We start from the raw sequence: 25,833 nt of genomic DNA, 5'->3' as shown, positions 1-25,833 counted from the left end.
TACCTCTCTGTCTCCCTCAGCTCCACCAAGTCTGCTAGTCTAGCCTCAGGAGAACAGACACGTTCCTTGAGAGCTAGGAGCTCTTTGCATTGGGCACACACATATAAACTGCTCACCAACTGGGAGATAATCATACATGTGACACTTAATGCAAAAGACTGGATAGCACCCCTCTCACTGCAGGACTGCTGACCATCTTAGTATTTTTGAGTTTTTCAATAATTTAAAACTTGCTAAAGTATTAAGGATATTAGCCTAATATAAAAATGTCTTTTAGTTTATATGTTATATTGTGTGATTTATTTAGTGTTTCCTTCTTAGATGGTAATGGAATGTATTTGAAACTCTGAGAAGAGCACTCCTTCCTAGTTATCCTAATTACAATAACTGACTATAAATGAAGAGTTGTCCTAGGGGTGGGAGGGCAGGTGTTGGGGAGGGTGGGTGGGAAGACTAAACTAGATCCTGCATTGCCTGCTAGAGGCTATCTGTTAATGCTGTGGTACAAAGTTCAAGTTTTTAAAACTAAGGGGAAAAGACTATGGAGATTAATTGATAACATTTGCTTTTTTCTATTTTTATTCTGCCTATCACTAACCTACATTTCCTCCTTTAAACTCCAATCTTTAAGTTCCCAAAGCACAAAGCAAAATAGTGTTCACTTACCAGAGAAATGTCCTCTTCTCTCAGAACTTCTCAGAAAGACTTTCTCTACTTTAGGAAGCAGGTGAAAGCTTTGCTCTTCAACCAGGCCGTTAATGGAAGAAGTAATTAACTTGTTAGTCTCACTCACATACACAAGGAGTGGCTCAAGCTGCACATACTGCAGCAGGACATGTTTATCCACTCCTACCCTAGCTGAGATAATATTTAACCATCTCTCTGACCTCATGTGTAACTTTCTATAAATCAGTCATCTTACTTTCTAACTCTTCCTACTTTCTTACCTATCTATATATTACAACTTTGCCTTACCCTTCACTATCAATTATAATGCTCTATTATGTATTGTGTTGACATTGTAAGTAGTATACCATGCTATACTTTGTAGTGTTATTTGAATACTTTACTGCTGTAATTGCCTATTGCTCATGTTTGATCTATTCTTACTGTACACTGCCTGGAGTGAATTCCTTCAAAAAGGTGGTAAATAAATCCTAATAAATAAAAAATACTAGAATCCTCAGTTCCACTCTCAGCATCAGGCTTCTTGCTGGATAAGTACGAGGCTTTTGCATGGCAGAGCAGGGAAGGTCACCTATTAATAAATCATATAAATCGTTGGTGAGGCCCCACCTAGAGTATTGTGTTCAGTTTTGGAGGCCGTATCTTGCTAAAAATGTAAAAAGAATTGAAGCGGTGCAAAGAAAAGCTATGAGAATGGTATGGGATTTGCGTTACAAGACGTATGAGGAGAGACTTGCTGACCTGAACATGTATACTCTGGAGGAAAGGAGAAACAGGGGTGATATGATACAGACGTTCAAATATTTGAAAGGTATTAATCCGCAAATGAACCTTTTCCGGAGATGCGAAGGCAGTAGAACGAGAGGACATGAAATGAGATTGAAAGGGGCCAGACTCAAGAAAAATGTCAGGAAGTATTTTTTCACAGAGAGAGTAGTGGATGCTTGGAATGCCCTCCCGCGGGAGGTGGTGGAAATGAAAACGGTAACGGAATTCAAAAATGCGTGGGATAAACATAAAGGAATCCTGTTCAGAAGGAATGGATCCGAAGGAGCTTAGCCGAGATTGGGTGGCAGAGCCGGTGGCGGGAGGCGGGGATGGTGCTGGGCAGAATTATAAGGTCTGTGCCAGAGCCGATGGTGGGAGGCGGGACTGGTGGTTGGGAGGCGGGGATGATGCTGGGAAGACTTATACGGTCTGTGCCAGAACCGGTGGTGGGAGGTGGGGCTGGGTTTTGGGAGGCGGGGATAGTGCTGGGCAGATTAATACGGTCTGTGCCCTGAAAATGACAGATACAAATCAAGGTAAGGTATACACAAAAAGTAGCACATATGAGTTTATCTTGTTGGGCAGACTGGATGGACCGTGCAGGTCTTTTTCTGCCGTCATCTACTATGTTATGTTACTATGTTAATAAGTAAGACAGTCCTTTTAGATAAAAAGACTATCCTTAAGGTATGGACTATCACAGATCCATTCTCTTTTTGTGGTTGCCGTTTTGTTAATGGAGAAACGGAAGGCTAGTTTGTCTCATAAACCTGAAAAGCAGTTCTTGTTAATTTGGGACCTTTACATACATTCCCTTTCTTCTAGAGCCTGAAGCTTAGTGCTCAACACATTTTGATTGAGTGGAATAGAAAAGATGAAAGCGTTCTAAAACAAATTCACTCCTCCCTTTTTTTTTTGTATGTAGTTTGTTTGTTGGCTCTTTTTTCTCTTTTGGGTAGATGGGTTAGGGAGGGATGGACTGATTATAGGAAGGTGACCTAACAGCTGAAGGGGTTTTATCTAATAGAGTGATGGGTTATAAGTAACAAGGTCTATCACCAGGTATGTAATTAGTCATGCCATCTGTCCCTTCAGTCTTACTTCATATGTACTATTTTTATGGTATATGTAAAATCTCTTTATTCATATCTCTGGTTAGGTTGTTGTAATGTAATCAGTTTACCATTTTAGAACAATAACCAGATTTAAACATAAATTCAGAACTACAGTACATAAAATATTTTACATTTCAGTGTAAAATAGCCTCACGTCATCATGAAAATAGATGCAGATTCTCAGTAAACTAGTGCTCTTTTCTATTCTACTTTAAATTACAGAATGAATGATATGCATGGATAACATCAGAGCATTAAATTATAGCAGTCAGATGTTAACAATAACCCAAGTTGAACTTATTGTTCATTATTATAAAAATTTCCATTTAGTGGCTTTGAGGGGGGAATTGCTTAGCAAACCCCAAAAGGCTAAAAAGGGGTCATTCCTAATAGCAGAGGCCCAGCTGAGTTTTCACTGATACAACAGCAACTTCAGGTTTAGTGAGGCTATTTTATAAAGACACATAGAGGGGCATAATCGAACTGGGTGCCCATCTTTAAGGGCGCCCCAGCGAAGGGTCGGGGCATCCCGTATTATCGAAACAAGATGGTCGGCCATCTTTCGTTTCAATAATACGGTCGGGGACGCCCAAATCTCAACATTTAGGTCAACCTTAGAGATGGCCAACCTCAGTTTTCACCTATAATGGAAACTGAGGACGACCATCTCAAAAACGTCCAAATCCAAGCCATTTGGTCGTGGGAGGAGCCAGCATTCGTAGTGCACTGGTCCCCTCTCACATGCCAGGACATCAACCAGGCACCCTGGGGGGCACTGCAGTGGACTTCACAAATTGATCCCAGGTGCATAGCTTCCTTACCTTGGGTGCTGAGTCCCCCCAAAACCCCCCAAACCCACTACCCACAAATATCCATAACTGTTGCAAAAAAAAAAAAAATGCATACTTTTTTCAGTCAGTTGACAGTTTATATTAACTCAGTAAGTAACATGTCCCTATTGTATTAGAACAGTTTAGGACAGCCTCAGTTTTGTTATTCATTTCTATTATATGTTTTAATGAGAAATGACAAAAATAAAAAATAAAATTAATGTCTGTTTTGATGAAAACTTAAACTGTGTTCAATGCAGAAGTGACCAACTACATATAGGAGACTATATTAAATCTGTGAATGGAATCAACCTGACCAAATTCCAGCATGATGAGATTATCAATCTGCTCAAGAATGTTGGAGAGCGCGTAATCCTCGAAATTGAGTACAAGCTTCCTTCTGTTTGTAAGTAACAAATCTTCCTCCTAGTCTGTGTTAGCACTGCAGAAAGCATTATGTTATCAATAATAATATGAAATAAAAAAAATGTGGGCCTGATATTCAGCAGTATTGCACAAAAGGCTGACCTAACTTTGGTTTGCTAGCTATGTGGGTGCTAGCACTGACTATCGACTGGCACTCACATAACTTCTAGATAATTGTTTCTGGGTTGCTGAGCCAATCATGCCTCCCTGATCTCCCCACTCTGATCCCTATCTTATCCCCACAATCCCATCCGCCTTATCTAAAACCCTCTCAATCTGATCCCTTCCACCATGTTCTGATCCTCTGCCGAGGTTCTGATCCTCCTTACCTGCACAGTCTGAAGCCCCCTCACCTGAGTGCCCCATCTGATACTCCTGTTGAATTGCCAACCTCTCTGAGGCTCCTCCCACTCTCCACTGCCTTCTCCATAGCATTCATTTGGGTACTCACAGTTTTTGTAAGAGTTGTAATAGCTTGCTAAATAGAAGCTAGTGTGATTTCTGCTGGAACATCCTTCATCACTTCTAGATCTTGATCTCACCCACTAAAACCCACAGAAGTAACCAACAACCTCGCAGGCTTCGGTAGTTCCATATACATTGCTCTAACTCCCTTCTTGGTATTTTCCTGGCTGGGAGGGGCTGTCCCTGACATTGGCGCACCAGCGTCCTCTTGGCAAGCTTCCACACCCAAAGATGCCTCAACAGATTGCACAGTGGGAGTAGTTTTCATTGTTGGTTAGCTGCATGTTAACGGCTTTGGGGTGTACAGGTTGGTGGGCTGAGTGACACACTCTACCCAAGCTGCAATTGGTCTCTCTGCCCATTTGAGGCAGCGGGGATTATTTCAGAACTCTCCTGCCGCACACTCTATATCAAAGCATGGAGGTCTGGACCGAAGAAGGGGTATAGGTAAGGAAATCCTTACTTTCCTCCTTCTCTTAGGCATAATAAATGCAAGGTAATTCTTAGGAGAGAAACACAGGAGCAGCCAGTCTAGTGTCTGCATTCAGTGGCCGTCTTGGATCACCCAAACAGATTGCCTTTAAAAAGACACTCAGGCAGATATGATAGCTCCATCTGTATTCAGTGCTTATCATCATTATTCAGATGCCAATATACTATCCTCTTCATAAGCACTGCCCAATAATATAACTAAAAGTCCAAGAATGCATGGCCTCTATCTTTTTTTCTTCGGAGTGCTGAAGCACTCTGGATTTTTTTCTTTATCCAAATAACAATGAAATCCATTCTTTTTCAGGTTTCACAAAGATGTCCTTTGGGATTAACATTGGAAGTATGTCTATTAAAATCTAAACAAAACAAAACAAAAAACAATCAGGGAAGAATATTCATCTTAATAGCTGTTATTCTATTGAACCACAAAATCTGCATTGGTTGCTAAGCATTTGGGTCTGTATTGATTTAGGGCATGGGTTTTCAACTCAGTCCTCAGGACACACTGAACGCCAGTTACATTTTCAGGATATTTACAGTGAATATGCATAAGATAAATTTGCATGCACTACATCCATTGTATGCAATCTCAAGCATATTCATTGTGGGTTTCCTGAAAACCTGACTGGCTAGATGTGTCGTGAGCTCTGAAGTGAGAACACAACCTCCTATCCCATAGCTCTCCAATTTCCTCTGTAGTCTTTCATGAGGTACTTTGTCAAATGCCTTGTGAAAATTCAGATACACAATAATCTACTGGCTCACCTTTATCCATGTTTGTTCACTCCTTCAAAGAAATGTAATGAATTGGTGAGACAAGATTTCCTTTCACTAAATCCATGTTGGCTTTGTCTCTGTAATTTTGTAATATGCTCTGTAATTTTGTTCTTTATAATAGTTTCTACCATTTTGCCCAGCACCGACGTCAGGCTCACCTCCTCTGGAACCTTTTTTAAAAATTGGCATTACATTGGCCACCCTCCCATCTTCCAGTACCATGCTTGATTTTTAAGATAAATTACATATTACTAATAATAATTCTGCAAGTTCATTTTTCAATTCTATCAGTACTCTGGGATGAATTCCATCTGGTCCAGGTGATATGCTACTCTTCAATTTTTCAAATTGCATCATTACATCTTCCTGGTTTACAGAGATTTCATTCAGTTTCTCTGACTCGTCAGCTTTGCAAATCATTTCTGGCAACGGTATCTCTCCAAAATCTTCCTCATTGAAGACCAAAGAAAAGAATTCATTCAATCTCTTAGCTATGGCCTTGTCTTCCCTGAGTTCCCCTTTTACCCTTCAGTCAGCTAGCGGTCCAACTATTTTTTTTGCTGGCTTCTTGCTTACTTGGGTTACTTACGTCAGAAGGAGGCGGGGCCTAGGCCAGGGAAGAAGAGACGTCATGGAGACTCTACAACCAACACAATAGATCTTCCTGCCCGTACAGCGCTTCAGAGAGAGGTGAGAGGCACTGCTCGGGTCGTTAATAGGGAGGGGGTCTCGGTGGAGGGGGGGAGCGGCGTAGTCGACCTCAGGGGGGCAGCGGGGGCGGGGCACGGGGCAGAAGAATGACGGGAGGCGGAGTTAGCTCTGCAGAACACAGGAACAGGAAGGGAGGGGGACCGGGGCAGCTAGCATTTTGCTTTTTCGGGGGGGGGGGAGCGGCGGAAAGTGGGGAGCAGCGGGGGGGGGGGGCAAGGCCGTCCATACAGGACGCTCCTGATGAGCGCCCTTGCCCCCTCCCGATCCTTTTTTTATTTTTTTTATTTGATTTGTTTTCTGACGTCCTTTGGACCAATCACAGCGCTTTTAGCTCTGCTAATGTGCTGGGATTGGCTCAAAGTTTGTTTATTTTTTCACTTAATGATTTTTCCTGGCACAGAGCTGTCCTAACGAGAGGTCCAGACCTCTCGTTAGATTTCCTGCCTTTTTCCTGCGTAAAGGCAATCGGAAAAGGTTAGTGCATGTCGTTTCAATGGGGTTTTCACACTAATTGCTCATCTCCATTCCGTTTTCGTTAGCTGCTGGCTTCCTCGGTAAAAGACCTTTGATGCATGCAACGGATCAAATTTTCCTCGTTGGAGGGTCATTAAAGGCTCATTTAGCTTTAGTGCATCTGCCTCCTAGACTGCTCACTGGTAGTGTAGCATGATACCAGAGTTGTTTAAATATTTTGTTAGATCAGATACAAAGATAAAAGGTTCTGCTGCAAAGAGATTTCAAGTTCCTCTTTTTCTCCCACCTGGAAGACTGAACAAAAGCTTGGCTGGGTGTGAATATCCGTGCATCAGCATAATAAAAGCTCAAAGATGGAACAGCAGACACAGAGACTGGGGGTTTGTGAAACTCCACAAAGACTCAGACTGAAACATATACAGAAAGCCATTTGCCAGCAGGAAGCCGTTTGCCAGCAGAAAGCCATTTGCCAGCAGGAAGCCATTTGCCAGCAGAGGTCCAGACCATGTGGCCATACTTCTCTGCAAACTACAATACCCAGGGCTCAGTTGCCCCTAAGTTTTCCATAGGAACATTATAAAAGCCAGGAGCACGCTCCTCTCTGGGCTTCTCTTCTCTTCTCTTTTGTTGCTCTTTTCTTCCCCTCCCCACCATGGGCTGCTGTAAGGATCTCTGGACTCCTGTTACCTATGCCTCATGTTGATCATCATTAAGCTGGACAACAGACTTTGTAAGTTAATTTATGATTCAGACCTGTTATCTTGTCGCAAATTTCTCCTGTAAGCAAGATTCTTAAAAACTACCTCTCGCTTGTAACATTATTACATTACCTGTATTGTAAATAAACCTTTTTAAAGTTGAATATATGGTCTTTTATGTTCCGAGCACATGTTCTTAAACCTTGCAGTGCAGGTTAATGTAATTTCACAAATATAATATTTAATTCCCCCTTTTTCTTACGAATGTAAATCTTATTACCTTATAGGTAATTGGTGGAGAATAGAATATAGAATCAAAATATATATATATTTCAACACAAGTAACATTTCAGATAACAGTAGGGGGGAGGCTGAATTTTTACAAACAGAGGTGGCCCCTTGCAACCTCTGACCGGTGGGTTCTTCAAATAATCTGTCTTGGTTACATCCTCCATTGGTGTCTAAGACCACCAAATTGCCCACTGAGAGCTTCATACATCAGCTGTCAGCACAATCAGGTACTTGTAGAGAAAATCTCCACCCATCTACAGGCTAGTGTGATCAAACCCATGCCACCAGGGAATGAAGGGAAGGGATTCTATTCCAGGTACTTCCATGTGCCTAAAAAGGTGGAGGGATTTCATCCCATCCTAGATCTAAAGGTCCTGAACAAATAGTTCAAGATGATTTCCCTGGGCACCATTCTCCCCATGGCTCAAGAAAATGATTGGCTATGCTCTCTGGACTTGAAAGATGTCTATACCCACATTTTGATACTTCCCAGTCACAGGAGGTATCTCAGATTTCAGATAGGGAAACACCACTACCAGTACTGTGTCCTGCCATTTGGCCTCGTGTCAACTTCCACATATTTAGCAGTAGTAGCAACGTATTTACGCAGACTGGGAGTATATGCGTTTCCCTATCTGGACGATTGGCTGGTCAAGAGCAATCGCAGGAAGGGGTAATAGAGTCAATGTGCCTACCTATTCAGGTGTTGGAACTACTAGGATTTGTCATAAACTACCCCAAGTCTCACCTTTGGTGGTGTAGGCCGAGTGGTGCTCCAGTCAGTGGCATCCCTCGGGCAGTAGCGTTGGTGTCTCCACAGCTTTTTTCTTACCTCTTTCTATCATTCCTCTTTCTTTTATTTTCTTCTTTCTCTCATTAAGTTGTAGTCCACTTTGGCTTTGTTAAAGATGGTATATTAAATGTCAATAAACTAAACTAAACCTTCTTCCAGTCAGGGATTGGAGTACATAGGAGCTCTGCTTGATAAATTGCAGGCTCAGGATTTTCTCCTAAAAGTGAGAGTGGACACCTTGACAGCACTAGCCTCACAGGTCTGCAGCAACAAGCAGGTCACAGCTTGGAAAATGTTGAGATTAATGGGCAATAGCGCATGTCACTCCCATTGCACAATTTCATTTGAGAGCAGCCCAGTGGACCCAGCTTCCCAGCGGTCTCAGGCAGCTGGGAATCTAGCGGATGCAATCCAGATTACTTCAGAGTAATCTCATGCTCTTCTCTGGTGGACAATTCGATCAAATTTGACTGAGGAACTAACATTCCAAATTCTGTCACCTCATAAGGTGTTAACAATGGATGTGTCCAACCTAGGATGGGGAGCTCATGTAGATGAGCTTCACACCCAGGGAACTTGGTCTGCTCAGGAAACATATTTTCATATCAACCTCCTCGAGCCGAGGGCCATTTGGAGCGCTCTGAAGGCTTTCAGAGATCGGCTACAGAACCAAATTGTTCTCATTCAAATGGAGAACTAGGTTGCAATGTTTTATGTAAAGAAGAAGGGTGGTATGGGTTCCCTTGTGTCAGGAAGCAGTGGGAATGTGGTAGTGGGTCTTCTTTCAAGGAATGGTACTTCGACCTACATACCTACCAGGAAAGGACAACTGCCTGGTGGACAGATTGAGCAGGGGTTTGCAACCTCACGAGTGGTCTCTTAACATGGGCATGGCCAGCAAGATCTTCTGAGCATGGGGCCCCCCTCAGTGGATCTTTTTGCCACTCATGTCAACAACAAAGTCCCCAGTTCTCTTCCAGACTCAGATCACACAACAGACTAGCATCAGATCCCGTTCTCCTACATTGGGGGAAGGGAGTCAGTATACATATCCTCCGATACATGTTATAGAGCAGAGTTTGCTGAAATTCACGCAAGACCAGGGGACTGTGATCCAAATCACACCTTACTGGCTGAGGCAGATCTGGTTCCTCTTCTGGAATTGTCTTCCGAAGATCTGTGAAAATTGGAATATTTTCTGACCCTCATCACATAGAACGAGAGATCTCTTCTACATCCCAACCTCCAATCCCTGGTCCTCGCTTCTTGGATGTTGAGAGCATACAGTTTGAATCCTTAGACTTGCCAAAGGTTGTCTCCTGCATTTTGTTGGCTTTCAGGAAAGACTCCACTATGAGGTGTTAACTCATTTAAGTGGAGGAGGTTTGCTGTCTGGTGTGCGGGCAAGGCCTTTGATCCCCTCACCTGCCCTACACAAAAACTGCTTGAATACCTCCTGCACCTTTCTGAGTCTGGCTTGAAAGCTAACTCTGTAAAGATTCATCTCAGTGCTTATGATCACCGTGTGAGAGGTAAGCCCATCTCTGTACAGCCTATAATTGTTCACTTCATGAGAGTTTGCTATTGACAAAGCCTCCTATCAAACCTCCACTGTGTCATGGGATCTCAACCTTGTCCTCACCAACTAATGAAAGCTCCTTTTGAGCCACTTGATTTCTTTCATCTGAAGAATTTGACCTGGAAAGTTGTATTTTTGGTGGTGGTCACTTCAGCTCACAGAGTCAGTAAGCTTCAGGCCCTAGTAGTTGATCCACCTTATACTAAGTTTCACCACAATAAAGTTATTCTCTGCACGCACCCTAAGTTCCTTCCTAAGGTAGTAGCAGAGTTCCTTCACAACTAGTCAATTGTTCTGCCAACATTTTTTCCCCAAACCACATGTCCAACCTGACAAGAGTGTACTGTATACTTTAGACTGCAAGTGAGCCTTAACCTTCTATCTGGATAGGACTAAAGTCCATAGACAATCCACCCAGATTTTTGTTTCTTTTGACCCAAACAGGATGGGGGTAGCCATCGGCAAACACCTGTAATGCTGGAGGGTGTGCCTCCAAAACTTCCCCAAGTGATGTACATGTCTAAATATGTACACCTGGAGGGGTGTACATATATAGACAAGTACGTCACTTGTCTCTAAAGTCCATAGACAATCCACCCAGATTTTTGTTTCTTTTGACCCAAACAGGATGGGGGTAGCCATCGGCAAACACCTGTAATGCTGGAGGGTGTGCCTCCAAAACTTCCCCAAGTGATGTACATGCCTAAATATGTACACCTGGAGGGGTGTACATATATAAAGTACGTCACTTGTCTAAATATGTACACCCCTCCAGGTAACTGACAGGCTATCATTAGCTTCATATGCAGGGAGGTGGGGTCACACTGCACCATGCCTGTCAGAAAGAAGGGATATGCACAGAGCTCAGAAGACATCTTAACTGCAGGCCATACCTGAGGTAAGGGATAGTAGATGTTCAGGAGCAATGCACAAGCCAAATTTCCTTTGAGTGTTGACACAGCACTAGAGGTTTGTAGGGAGACTGGCTTAAAAGTAGGGGTCAGACACCAGAGAGTATTGGGATGTGAGAGAGCAGAGGGTTTTAATACTATTTACAGTTTGTCTCTGAAGGCTGTGATGTGTCCAGCTTGCTGATCCCTGCAAGGAATCCTCATTCAAGGTCTCCAGCACATGTTGTTCTGCCTGTCCAGGAAGGGACTGGAACTTACCTTTTTCAAGGTAATGTACCACAGTTCCCTTTCCTTTTGAGATCTTCAGAATCTCTATTTTTATGAAAGATCCCATTGTCTTTAGCAGATCTCCACCCAGAATATATGTTTAGTGTAGATGCTGATTTACTGGCCTGGCTGCCCAAATAGGGTTATTCAATGTTTAATGAATTCTAGGACCATTGGATCAACTTTTTTGGCTGCATTGATGTTGCCTTTTGTGGTTTTTCTCTGTGATGTCATAGCAGATAGTCTAGCAGCACAGATGTCTTGTTGGATCCATGTGTAAATGGCAATTTTGTTGTTATTATTATGATGTCTTCTTGAGCCAGCTCTTATATTGTTTTACATGTGATATATGAATATTCATCATTAGATATATTTCTGGGGGTTGGAGATCAATGAACCACTTCCACTTGGGGAAATTTCTCCAAATGAGTTAGTTTTGCACATACTGTGACAGGAATGAACCTCACTTATGTCAGGGCACATGGAGTATGATCTCAGTCTCTCAAATTTACTGCTAACAAATTTACTGCTGTAAAACATGTGAGACTGGGAGACTGGGCATCTAAATGGCAGATGACATTTAATGTGAACAAGTGGAAAGTGATGCATGTAGCCATAGGCGCCCCGTATAAGAGGCTTGGGGAGGCTAAGCCTCCCCAGCCCAGCTCTGACCTTCCCCGTGGCCCTGCTGAGACTCCTGATGAAATCTTCTGCTGCCGCCGCTTCTATTGAGCAGCGCAGCGGCAGCCAGGAACGACATCTACGCAGCTGATCCGCTGCCGCCGCTTCTCTCGAAGCCAGCATAAGAAGAAAAAGAAGAGCGGGGCCGCAGCAGCGTTCAGACATGCGCTGTCGGCTCTGCTGGTCTCTGCCCCGTGACGTCAATTTCCCGTTCCGGGGGCAGAGGACCGGCAGAGCCGACAGCACATGTCTGAACGCTGCTGCGGCCCCGCGCTTCTTTTTCTTCTTCTGTCAGCTAAAGAGGCCCGGGAGAGAAGAGAACGTGGCCATTGGCTGGAAACGGTAGGAGGAGAAAGAAGGAGAGCAGGGGAGAGCCAGGGGACATGGCCAGCGCAGTGGAGAGCCAGAGAGCAATAGGGAGAGAAAGAGGGGACATGGAAAAAAGCAGGGGAGAGCCAGGGACATGGAAAAAAGCAGGGGAGAGCCAGAAAGAGATGGGGAGAGAAAGAGGGGCCATGGAAAAGAGCAGGGGAGAGCCAGAAAGAGATGGGGTGAGAAAGAGGGGCCATGGACAGGAGAGAGAGAGAGAAGCTGCTGGGGAGAAACTGGGGGAGACCCTAGCTGTCAGACTGAGAAATGCTGGCTGGATGAAAGGAGGGACAAAGAGGAAAAATGCTGGAAGGAGGGAAGGAACTGGTAGGGAGGGAAAGAGGAAAGACACTGGAAGGATGGGGTGAGAGAGGACATGCTGAATGGAAAACGGTCAAGAGAGAACTGTCTAGAAGGAAGGGGAGATAGAGGAAGACAATGGACAGAAGGATTGGGAGAGGATAATGGGTGGAAGGATGGAGAGAGAAAGAGGGATAACACTGGATGGCATGGTAGGAGAGAAAGAGGGAAGGTGCTGGACATGGATGGAGGGGAGGGAAGTATATGCACATGGATGGAGGGAAGTGAGGAGAAATGCTGGATATGGATGGAGGGAAAACTGTTGAATTTAAGAGCTGGATCGGGATACTGAAGGATAGGGACAGGGCTTCAGATGGTAGACAGGACGCATAAGGACTCAGGAGGATGGTGGACATGGTGAGAGAAAAAAATATCAAATGGAAAGAAGACACTGCACAAAACAGAAGACACTGGGACCAAAGCGAATAGAAAAACTAAATGATCAGACAACAAAGGTAGAAAAAAGTATTTTATTCAGAATTTACTAACTGGAATATGTCAGCTTTTGGAAATGTGTATCTGTGATGTTTTGCATGTAAATTTCAATTTTTCTAGTATTGCTGCATGCTGAATCTGACTTCTTGAGGTAACTTTCCAGTTCAGTATTTTGCCTTCATATCTGTTGTGTCATGTGTTTTTCATGTGTGATCAAGGTGCAGTATTCTGCTAGCATGTAGTATTTTCAGCCCTTTTTGGGGTTTTTTTTTTTGTTTCACTAGGTTGTGCACTGGAGTTTTAGAGCCCCGTGTAATTACAGTGCTGCCTTTCCACGCATAAGGTTTATCTCGTCCTGTCCTTAGAATTAGTACTGTTATGGTTTGGTAAGGCTATATGAGTGTTTTTGCACAAGTTTGTGTATAGTGTTTTGCAGTGGAGAGATTGTGTATTGGCCTTACTGAGGTGGCACCAAATCATGAGAAAGGGTTTTAGAGCCTAAATCATGACACACTACCTCTTGAAGGATCTACATATAGTCGTTCATAAAAGGAGCTCATTGTGAACACTTTCCACCCTAAAAGGGTGTTTTGTGGCTCTACATGAGAATTGTGATATTATGATCCCTTGTTTCATATTGTTGACAGTCTGCATTTTCCGTATGGGTGGTATATTGGTTTATTAGGGTCTGCCCAGTGTTATGGTACAGTAGGGTTTATGAGTGTGTTTTTGCACAAATTTGTGCATAGTGTTTTGCAGTTCAGCAATTGTGGTTAGTACATGCTTTGAGCAACCACTTTATTCTTTGACATATGATACATATTTAATATCTAAATTTAATAAAAGGTATTAATTGTGACTTATTTTTACTTATTTTTTTTCTGTTGTCAGACAATTATGGATGTAAGCCCCGCCTCTGGCCCCATCCCCTAACCCCGCCCCCTTTAGCCTCCCCAAACAGTTGGGCCACCGACCGCCTATGCATGTAGCATAACCCCGAAGGGGTTTAAAAATAAAATAAAACCGTACCTGTGCTGGGGAAGTGCAGCAGTCACGTGCAGAGTGAAAACTTAAAAATAAACACCCTCAGATGCTTAATGAGGTATGGAAAGTTTATTTAAATTAGTTGGAAGTGCTGTATATTGCTGAAACTGTCAGAAATTAATGTAAAATGTATGTTTATAGGTGATTGCAGAGTGCTATGTTAGTGCAGAGGCTCGTGCTGGGCTTGTGCCATGTATGACATACTTAAGATTCTAAACGTTGTAATTTGTCAGTTGGGAGGTAAGAGAGAAGCTGTACAGACGTATGTTAGGGGTCTGTGAACAGCTGAAATAGAAATTCTGTTTAAAAAAAGCGGATTTTGGGTATCTTTTAAAGTTGTTGTGTGTGAGGAGTGTGAACTAAAATTAATTGCTTAATTTTAAAAGCCATTCGCGTTTTTAGTGGCTTTAGAGTAGTGACTGTCATGGTGACTGAATGCTAGCTGCTTAACTAAGCTGTGATGTTAGAAACTTAAAAGCTTAATAAATCAAACAAATAACTGTTATTTTGGTGAGCTGAGGAGTTTGTTTAAGTCATCCATTGACACCTCTCAGTACTAGGTAACATAAGCACTGACTGAGGTGTTCACTAAATTCCTTCCACTAAGTAAAATTGGAAAGGAGTTATAAAGTAAAGATCCTTTGCAGAACTTTTAAATAAAGGATCATTTAGGGAAAAAATATTTACTCTGCTTTGAGAGAAGCAAATAAAGTTACAGAGTATATAGGAGATAGCTGAAAGTTATATTAACATCAGAGCTCAGTATTAAATTTGTTCTATTTTTGGGAATAAAGTTTTTCAAATATTTCTTTGAATTAATAAAAAGTGGGTGGGAATAAAAGAAATAGGGCTTAAGAATTATATGTTTCTTTCTGGGAAAGTTAGCTAGAGAAGTCCAGGTCCTTGACGTCGGCTTCGGCATCGAGGTTGGCGGTGTCAGCGTTGATGTTGAAGACAGCGTTGGCTTCGGGAACATCAGTCTCTATGGCTGCTTTGAGACCCAGAGACACTGGGAGCAGTAGTATGTCGAGTGGGTCTCCACCTGTCTTGACACCGACTGCTGGACAGGGCCTCCAGGACTGGCCAGCATTAGACCCAACCCAGAGGCAACGTGAGGATTCAACATCATCTTCGTCGGCACTGAGGAGTCTCGACACCAAGCTTCTGGCAAAGACAAAGAAGCATCAGCATCGGTCATCCTCATCACATGATGCCAGGAGCTCTGGAATGTCGAGGGACATGGCACCCAAGAAGTGTTGGCACAGGGAAGATCGCTACCCCTCTAACTAGGAGGTGCCTGTGCACCTGTCTCCAGGCAGCCAGGACCTGACTCCTGTCTTGGCCCCATCTTTTCTGCAACCTGTCTTGGAGCAGACACCCCAGTCTTTCCCCAATGTCGGCCCTTGATGAGCATATCCGGGCCATGCTCCCTGAGCTGCTGGATGGCATCTTGTAGTGCTGTGCATCAGTGTTGGGGATGCTTGTGCCTATCATCTAGCCCACTGCGGCCCCACCAGGCCCTCAGCCTGCAGTTCATCCTCTAATGCCAGCGCCGCTTGCGGTCCCGGTGTCGACTGCCACCCAAGCCGGTACACCCTCGACATCGGTGTCAAGATGGGAGCCGACTCCTCGACACCTCTCTTGGAGACATAGCTTCTCGAAGTCGAGGCAGGTTCAGTCTCAGCTCTCCCACAAGGAGTTTCTGACTGACACTGATGAGGAACGCTCGTGGGAGTCAGAGGAGGATCCACAGTACTTCTCAGATGTGTCCTATGGTATCCCCTCTGAATCCTCCCCTCCACTTGAAAGGAGAAAGTCTCCTCCAGAGAGCCTTTCATTCCCTTCTTTTGTAAAGGAAATGGCTGAGGCTATTGAATTTCAATTGGAAGTGGAGGACAAGCTCAATGCCAGTGGCATACCAAGGGGGGGCGGTCCGCCCCGGGTGCACGCCGCTGGGGGGGTGCCGCAGCGCGCGCCTGCTCCGAGTTCGCTAAACTTCTTTGCTCGTTCGCTGCAGCTCCCTCTGCCCCGGAGCCTTGTAGCGCTATAGAAATGCTAAATAGTAGTAGTAGTAGTAGTAGGGTAGAGGGAGCTGTAGCGAACGAGCAAAGAAGTTTAGCGAACTCGGAGCAGGCGCGCACCACGGCACCCCCCCCCAGCGGCGTGCACCCGGGGGGGGGGGGGTTGTCATTTCGCCAGAGGGGGTGGGAGGTGTAATTTAGTGGGGGGGGGGGCGCTGCACCGGGGTGGGTGGGCATCAGCGCTCCGCCCCGGGTGCCATCCAGGCAAGGAACGCCACTGCTCAATGCTAAGATTCTCGAGGTCCTGGACTACAAGCCACCTCCTAGGTAGACTGTCCCTCTCCACGAGAAGTCCTCAGTTGGAACTGGGAGTCCCCTCTGTCAGTCTCTGTCATGCACAATAAGATTGATACCCAGTACCAGATCCACAGTACACCTGGTTTTGATAGGCCTCAGTTGCCTCACAACTCCATGGTGGTAGAGTCTGCTCTCAAAAGAACCAGAAGTTCTAGAGACTATGCCTCAGTGCCCCCAGGCAGAGAAGCTAGGACCTTGGATTTTTGGGGGAGGAAGATGTTCCAGGCCTCAATGTTCATGTCCCTTATACAATTGTACCAGCTATTTACGAGCATCTATTTGCGTCACTCGGTGTGCAAGTTGATGGACTTAGCGGACTCTCTCCCACTGGAGCAGGCCGAGTCAGTGTACCAGTTGGCCAAGAAGCAATGTGCAGACTGTCCTGGCTGTGAGTTTATGACTTGGAACAGTTGGTTCAGCAGAGGTTGGCGGATGCCTCATGCTGGGTAGATAACTTTTTGGAGAGAAGGTTGAGGAAGTCACTGACCAAATCAAAAAGCATACTGATACCATCTCTTCTCTCTCCCTCTGGGTATCTTCTGCACCAGGCTCCTCAGTTAGGAGGTCTTTTGGCAAGTCGCAGAGGGGTACCTACTACTCATAGAGACATAGATAAGTCCTTTCCTCTCACCAGCCTGCTCAGGCTGAACCCCCGCGTGCTTGTTCTCATCAACAGCGTGCGTCTAAGGCCCCTGCTGCTCCCCAGTCTGTGTAAGAGGTGAGCTTTTGACTGGCTCCAGCAGAGCATAGCCACTATCAAAGTGTTTGGACAACTTGCCAGTTGGGGGGGAGACTGAAGTTTTTCCATGAAAGGTGGCCCCTTATCACCTCCGACCGGTGGGTTCTCCAAATAGTCCGTCTTGGATATGCACTAAATTGGATTTTAAAAACTTCAAATTGTCCACCAAGAGCTCATTACTTCAGCTCTCAGCATGAACAGTTTCTTGCAGAGGAACTCTCCGCCCTTCTACAGGCCCATGTGATTGAACCCATTTCACCAGGGAAAGAAGGGCAGGAATTCTATTCCAGGTACATCCTCATGCAAATGAAGACAGGGGGGATGCATCCCATCTTAGACCTAAGGGCCCTGAACAAATTCCTGGTCAAAGAAAAGTTCATGATGGTTTCCCTTGAAGAATGGTCCGGAATATGGCAGTTAAGATTTAATACTAATTGCAGGGTCATTCATTTGGGATGCAAAAACCCGAGGGAATGGCACAATTTAGGGTGTGGAGAACTTTTGTGCACTGGAGCATGATGTGGGTACGATTGTATGTGATGATCTTAAAGTGGCCAAACAGGTAGAAAAGACAATGGGGAAAGCTACCGTAGAAGGATGCTTGGGTGCATAGGGAGAGGAATGGCCAATAGAAAAAAGGAGGTGATGCCCCTATATAAGACTCTGGTGAGGCCTCATTTAGAATATTGTGTACCATTCTGGAGACCACACATTCAAAAAGATATAAACAGAGTGGAGGAGTCAGTCCAGAGGGCGGCTAATAAAATGGTCAGTGGTCTTTATCATAAAGTGTATGGAGACAGACGTAAAGATCTCAATATGTATACTATGGAACAAGGTGGGAGAGGGGAGATATGATAGAGATGTTTAAATAGTTACGTGGCATAAATACACAGGAGGTGAGTCTTTTTCAGTTGAAATGAAGCTCTGGAATGAGGGGGCATAGGATGAAGGTGACAGGGGATAGACTCAGAAGTAACCTGAGGAAATACTTCTTCATAGAAAGGGTGGTGAATTTGTGGAACAGCCTCCTGGTGGATGTGGTAGAGTCAAAAACTGTATCTGAATTCAAGAAAGCTTGAGGCAAGTGCATAGGATCTCTAAAGAAGAAGGGATAGTAAATGGCATGGATGAGCAGAGTAGATAGGCCATATGATCTTTATCTGCCTTCATGTTCCTATGTTTCTCTGTTTCAAAATCAGCACCTTGATAAAACTCATCAGGTATTTATGCCCACTAAGTTTATATCAATAATCAAAGCAAAACTATGCCAGCAGGAGAACTTATGTGCAAAGATGTTCACTTGTTTCTTGTGTGCATATATTTAAACTGCATGCTTAATTTTGAATAATTAACGCTATACAAATATACCACTCTTTCCCCACTTCTAGGGGCTACCTCTACAGCTCACAGGTAAAATTGTGTAAGTACTTGAGAAACACAGGAGGAGGAAGAAGGACAAGTGGTTTTACTATCTGAGTTTCTGTCTGAGACAGTAAAGGGTTGTGACTTGGTCATGTTCACAAGATGTAGCAGTGGGATTTCAACCTGGCTTTGTTGGGTTTCAGTCCAGTGCTCTAACCATTAGGCAGTTCTCCACTGCTACTTTTTCTGCAGGTACTGTGCACCATTAGATGCAGAAATGCCTTTGATTGTCACTGTCCCTACTTTAAATTCATTAGTATGTATCCTAAATTAGCAAATAAAAATATTTGAGGTCAATATTCAGTTAAAAGGTTGATGTATAATTTGAAATACGTAGCTAATATAGACATTTTTAAATCATAAGTGTATTCATTGATATTTTCCAAAATAGTACTGCTGAATATCCACATATAACTTGAAATGAAGTTATACTAGTTATTTGAGCAAGCCACCTAGATAATTGGGGTGTAATTCTGTAAAACAGGCATTAACTGTTATGTGCCTATTATGTATATAAATGTTTAGAAGAATGGCATCTATACATGTACATGTGCACACTTGTGTGTACATGTCAAAATTCCACCTAAGTGCCCTTCTATAAATATGTGCTTAAGTTACATAGAGAGGCATAATCGAACGTCGCCGGCCAAATAGATCGCCGGCGATCTATGTTGGCAGTGGCGCTACAGCTGGCCGGAACCGTATTATCGAAAAAGATGGCCGGCCATCTTTTTTTTTCGATAATACGGTTTAGCCCGGCCAAATGCCGTGGAGTTCGCCGGGTTTGAGATGGCCGGGTTTGTTTTTCAGCGATAATGGAAAGTTATGTGGGCCATCTCAAACCCCAGCCAAATTCAAGGCATTTGGCTGTGGGAGGAGCCAGCATTTTTAATGCACTGGCCCCCCTGACATGCCAGGACACCAACCAGCCACCCTAGGGGTCACTGCGGTGGACTTCAGAAAAGCTCCCACGTGCATAGCTCCCTTACTTTGGGAGCTGAGCCCCCCAAACCCCCTACCCACAAATGTACTGCACCCACTAAAATTGCTCCAGGGACCTGCATACAGGCTCTAGGACTTATTGCTGCTGTATAACTTTGGCACACCAGTTCACACCTGAAGACTAATCTCTCTGAAAAAGTCCTTTCTTGAAATAACCACGTTTACTCACAGTTAACTGCAGATCAGAGGTTGTGCCCCACTGGCAAAGAGTCCCCTGGTACTAAGACTAGTAGTAGGTCAGAGCTGGCACAATGGTGTACAATGCCCTCTTTCAGCACCATTCAAGGTAAGAACTACGTTCTCTAACATGGGTAACACAGGAAAGGGAACTAAAACTGGCTTACAAAAATGGCCACTACCCATGGACTACAACAGGAAACAAAACAGGGCACACTCTGACCCAGTTAGCAGGGGGGAAAAGCACCATGGGAGTAGAGCCCAGTACCCTACACCCACCACAATGCATTGCTAATGTGACTCTGCAGGGCACCTAACAGAAAAGGTGTCACACTCACCCGAGAGCCATATCACAACCAGGGAAAGGCTGTCGGAGGATACAACACATTCTGCTGTCATGGAGGTGGGTACGGCATTTGAGGCTGGCATACAGGCTGGCAAAAAAGGTTTTTAGTTTTATTTTTTTAGTTTGGAAGGGGATTGGTGACCACTGGGGGAGAATGGGGAGGACATCCCCCATTCCCTCCAGTGGTCATCTGGTCAGTTGGGGCACCTTTTTGAGGCTTGGTCGTGAAAATAAAAGGACCAAGTAAAGCCGGCGAAATACTGCTTAACGCCACTTTTGTTTTCCATTATCGGCGAAAACCGGCCATCTGGTAGCCACGCCCATGCCCGCCCATGTCCCACCTTCGCTAATCTACCGACATGCCCCCTTGAACTTTTGCCGGCGAAGCGACGGGAAAGCGCCGATGCTGTCAAAAATGCTGCTTTCGATTATACCGATTTCGCCGCTTTTAAGAAATCGTCGGCCATCTCCCGATTTGTGTTGGAAGATGGCCAGTGATCACTTTCGATTATAAGCTGGATAGGGCGCATTTTCGATATGACGTCTAAGTTCGACTTTGGACGTTTTATAGTAACTGTTGAAAAGCCAGGAGCAATAATGGAAAAAAAAAGTATAAATGTTTGCCTAAGGTCAAAAATATCAAAAATAAACATATGGAAGTAAAACGTGTAAACACAGCACAAAAAAAAACAATCTGCTTATTTGAAAATGAGCAGTTTAGAATATATATCATCATTAGATGTCCCCGCATTGAGAGAAAATTGCTTGGTGATGCAAGGACATCCCCCTCTATGCACAAAACGACCCCTCCACGTGTAAGATGTCTATATATAGCTTTGACTTAGACAAAAAATGGGACAATACCACTACGTTTGAAACAAATGAAATTTTACCATCCAAAGTGGCTCAATCAATTAACAGTTGCTATTCAACTTTTTTTATTCAACTTTTTTTTATATATAAAAAAGGCAGAGGCTTTTTTCCTCCTCATTTTTATATATAAAAAAAAGTTGAATAGCAACTGTTAATTGATTGAGCCACTTTATATATAGCTTTGCACATGGAGGCGTGTTCATTGATGTACAAAATGTCTCAGAGACTAGAGCCAAATTATTCTCCACAGGAGACACAAGTCCTTATCCTAAAGCATAGAAGGCTTCTATTTAAAACTAACCACCACCTGCTCCCTGGAGTGGTCTGTTAGGGCCTGGGCACTCATAAGAGACATCCTAGCAAGACAAGTGTCCAGCAGTGCCTGATCCCTCCCCCCATCACAGCACCGTTAATGTACAAGCACTAGACATGGGCAGGGCTTCTGTTTAAAACTAACCACCACCTGCCCCCCAGGAGTGCATATCGTGAAATCAAATTCAAACATATCATCACCATGGAAAGCAGACTGCGGAGTACCTCAAGGATCACCATTATCACCGATCCTCTTCAACCTAATGATGACCCCATTAGCCAAGTCCCTATCTGACCAAGGTCTTAACCCTTTCATCTATACGGACGATGTCACAATATACATTCTCTACAAACATGATCTGACAGAAATCACCAAAAAAATTAAGCTCGGCTTAAACATTATGGACTCATGGGCAAATGCATTTCAACAAAAACTTAACACAGAAAAAACTCACTGTCTCATCCTCTCATCCCAACACAACACGAACAACCCAACAAATATAAATACACCAGATTACACCCTCCCCATCTCAGATAGCCTGAAACTCCTTGGCGTTACAATTGACCACAACCTTACACTAGAGAGCCATGTGAAATCCACAACTAAGAAAATGTTCCACTTAATGTGAAAACTCAAATGTGTGAAACCATTCTTCCTGAGGGAAACATTCCGGAACCTGATACAATCAATGGTACTAAGCCACCTAGATTACTGCAATGGAATTTATGTGGGATGCAAAGAACAACTCATAAAGAAACTTCAGACCGCTCAAAACATGGCAGCCAGGTTTATATTTGGAAAAACCCGATTCAAAAGCGCCAAACCCCTCAGAGAAAAATTGCACTGGCTCCCAATTAAAGAACGTGTAGCTTTCAAAATCTGCACCCTGGTTCACAAAATCATCTACGGAGAGGCCCTGGGATACATGACAGACCTCATCGACCTACCAGTCAGAAATACAACCGGATCAACACGAACATATCTAAACCTCCACTACCCAAGCTGCAAAGGTCTCAAATACAAATCAACTTATGCTTTTCCTACATAAGTACGCAGCTATGGAACACATTACCTAAAGCCGTGAAAACAATGTATAACCACCTAAAACTTCTGGAAATCACTAAAAAGTTACCTGTTCAAAAAGGCATACCCTACCGACCCTACTTAAATACCTGAACCCTGCAATACTACGAAACCAAAGCACGCAATGGACATAATGAAACTCTTCCCCTATACGATTCCTTATATGTTTGTTCCTTATATGTTTGCTCCACATGAACCTTATTCTACCACAATATCACTGTGTAACTGTCTATACCAGAATTGGTGAACGCCGTTACGGTACTATGTAAGCCACATTGAGCCTGCAAATAGGTGGGAAAATGTGGGATGCAAATGCAATAAATAAATAAATAAATATTAGGGCCTGGACCCTTATAAGTGACATCCTGGCAAGGTAAGTGTCTAGCAGTGCCTGCTCCTCCCTCCTCCCCCTTCCCCCATATCACAGCACCATTAATGTACAAGCACTAAACATGGGAAGGGTACAGCCAATGAGTTCCCTTTCCAGTTGCTGTACATGTAATGTTACCACCCCTCTCAGCTGGACTGTAGTGATGTGCTCCCAGATACCTGATGTTTGTAGTCGTGGCGAATATCCAGGGAACACACACTCACAGCCGAGGGAGTGGAACAAATAAACTAACCTCGTCCTTTACTCTCAAAGAATAAAGGAGGAAAAGAAGCTAAATTTAGGATTTGTTCCTGAACTGGAAGAACTGCACCTTCAGATTTGCAAATTATCTTTTTCTTTATTGAATACAAATGCAAACAAATTTTCATTCAAATAAACTCAAATTCACAATTAGTGTGTGGCTTAATAGAACTACAATAACATATTCAACATTCAGATGTAGTTTTACATGTATACCCTTAAATTTTCTGTTTCTTTCAACAAAATCACCTAAAAAGGCAGAAAAGAACCTTTTCAGATAAATATTTAAATTGTCTTTATATGAAAATCAGATAGTTGTTTTAATACTCTTTCCTTGCTATTGATGTCAGAATTTTAGTCTTTATGGGTATTATGGATGTTTGTGCATGGATCTCACTTGAACCCAGAACACTTAGGCAAGTCAAGAAAACATGGATTTTTTTTAATATTTGATATTGTTCTGTTCTTTAGTTTTCTCTTAAGATGTTGTGAAAAAAATAATATATTCCTTTCAACACCCTTGGCAATGTCACTTAGCTGTAGTTGAGTTTATTTAGGTGATGTCTTTCTTGCGTTGGAGCTCAGCCGGAACCCTTCAGAGGATAATTCACCGATCTCTTCTTCCTAATCCTCACTTATAAAGAAAATAACCAGGGAAGCAAAATCTTAAACTCCCTGCTTGTCCAGGAACTGACTCCACTCTGGTGACAATTAATCAGTTCTCAATACTGTGGCCACACTCTCTAATTGAAATAAAATAAGTTAAAGGAGTACTCACTTCACAGCCTATTTCTCACTGTTAATTCCCTATTATAAACTGTTGCAGAAGAAGGCTTTTGCACTGCATTCAGGGATCTCACACAGTAACCCATTCCATATTCAAATAGTAATACAAAATTCCATCTCACAGACTTCATATAAAAACATAACATTTCCGTGTACAGCTATCAGATCAATCTGGAGAATACAGCACACTCATACAAAAGCAGTGCTTAATCTACCACCTGACAAACCTTGCACTGAACTCAGAGCACTCAGAAACAACACACCTTTTCCACAGACACAGCCTAATAGCTTCTTTCTCCAAATAACAGATTCACCTTCAATTCCCCCTTAATCCCCCTTTAAATTCTAGCACATTTCTTTCCCTCACATCCTTATAGTTTCTCTCACAGTATAACTACCAGCAGAAATCACAGTCTCCCACACTTCTACCAGTCTCTCTCAACATGAGTCTCAACTGTTTTCCCCTATTCTAAAAAGAGTAGGCAGCCATGTGTCTACTTAATACCTTAGCATACAGACTCATTCCACAAAATTGTAACTCACTTTTTATCTCTTGAAACCCAGTTCTATCTCTGAAACACCCTTCACACTCACCTCAGCTCACTTTCAATATCAAAGTACCCTTTTTCAATGTCACATTTCACTTTAAACTCATAAAATATACTGTTTTTTTCTTACATTACACAGACACACACCATACATTTTTCTTTCCCAGTGCTTCAGTGCTCTCGTCTTCAGTTCACTCAGCAGTCTCCTTGGCAACTCACCCCCCCCCTAGAGGAACATCTGACATCACTCAACCAATCAGCTTGTCAGCTAAAGACTGTTTTTTTTCTTAGATCTGTTTAGAATCTTGGCTGCTCTCCCTCCTCCATAGAAGTTACTGCAAAACTTCCTATTGTAATATATGGTAACATATTGTGATATCCCCCTTCTCACTCAGGGTGACCTGGTTCTCAATATGCAGATCATATGCAAATTAGTGTGCTACCCCTTCTCGCTCAGGGTGACCTGTTTCCCCTAAGCAAATTAAACAAGTCTCACCAACTGCATATTTCTCAGGCAACTCTTTATTCCAGCCCCTGGGCACACTTCTTCTAGCTTAACACTTTATGCTTTCATAGATCTTCACATTGAGCCTCCCTACACAGATACAGGGGCTCAGTACTACACCAATACTTTGGGGACTCTCAACCCCAGGCTTTGCAGCCTGCTTCTCTCAGTACTTTGGACACACAGTCCTTTCTTCTTTGGACCCACAGTCCCCTCTTTGAACACACAGTTCTGGACACACAGTCCTTTCTTCTTTGGACACACAGTCCTTTCACTGAACACACAGTTCCTATAAGTACTGAGGACACACAGTCAAACACTAATGCTTTAGGGACTTCTTACCCCAGGATTTTCAGCCTGCTGATCTCCTTTGGACACACAGTCCACAACAAGTCCATAGGGTTAGCTAGTTCTTTCCAGGGGGATCCTTTTTCTTCTTCTGCTAGCTCCCTTCTCTTCCTTTCACATCTCAGGTGGGGTATAAAGTGGTTAATTAGCTAAACAGGACCCAGCCCATAACCTCCTACACCTGTGGACCTCCCAGAGCTCTCCCCGGTCCTAGCGACCTCCACCTATTCTACTAGCGCCCTCTAGTGGCCTACCCCGGATAGGACACCCTCTTATCACATACCCCCACCCTTAAAATAATTGCTGCTCTACCTCAGCAACCCTCTAAGCCTTCTCCACTGAGGAGCAGCAATTCTTCCAGGAGGACATACACTTTTCCTGGCTCATCTGGCTTCTCAGGCCTCCATCCTTCCTGGCCATCCGCAGTGGTGCAGCCTGCAATAAAAAAAAACACATCCAAGTGTGGCCTATTCACACTCCTGGCCCCCCACGCTTGCGCTGCACCT

General features: G+C 43.7%; 1 protein-coding gene across 1 annotated transcript in view; it reads left to right on the top strand.

Moving 5' to 3' along the window:
* GRIP1 (glutamate receptor interacting protein 1) overlaps positions 1 to 25,833 on the top strand; it is a 675,191-nt gene that overhangs the window by 162,798 nt on the left and 486,560 nt on the right. Inside the window, 1 exon segment of the mRNA XM_030216417.1 lies at positions 3,661 to 3,806. Within this exon segment, the coding sequence (XP_030072277.1) occupies positions 3,661 to 3,806 (146 nt within the window).

Source organism: Microcaecilia unicolor, chromosome 10, assembly GCF_901765095.1.
Source record: "Microcaecilia unicolor chromosome 10, aMicUni1.1, whole genome shotgun sequence".
Taxonomy (NCBI): domain Eukaryota; kingdom Metazoa; phylum Chordata; class Amphibia; order Gymnophiona; family Siphonopidae; genus Microcaecilia; species Microcaecilia unicolor.
Note: the sequence above shows the minus strand (reverse complement) of the source record. Positions and strands in the feature narration are given on the sequence as shown.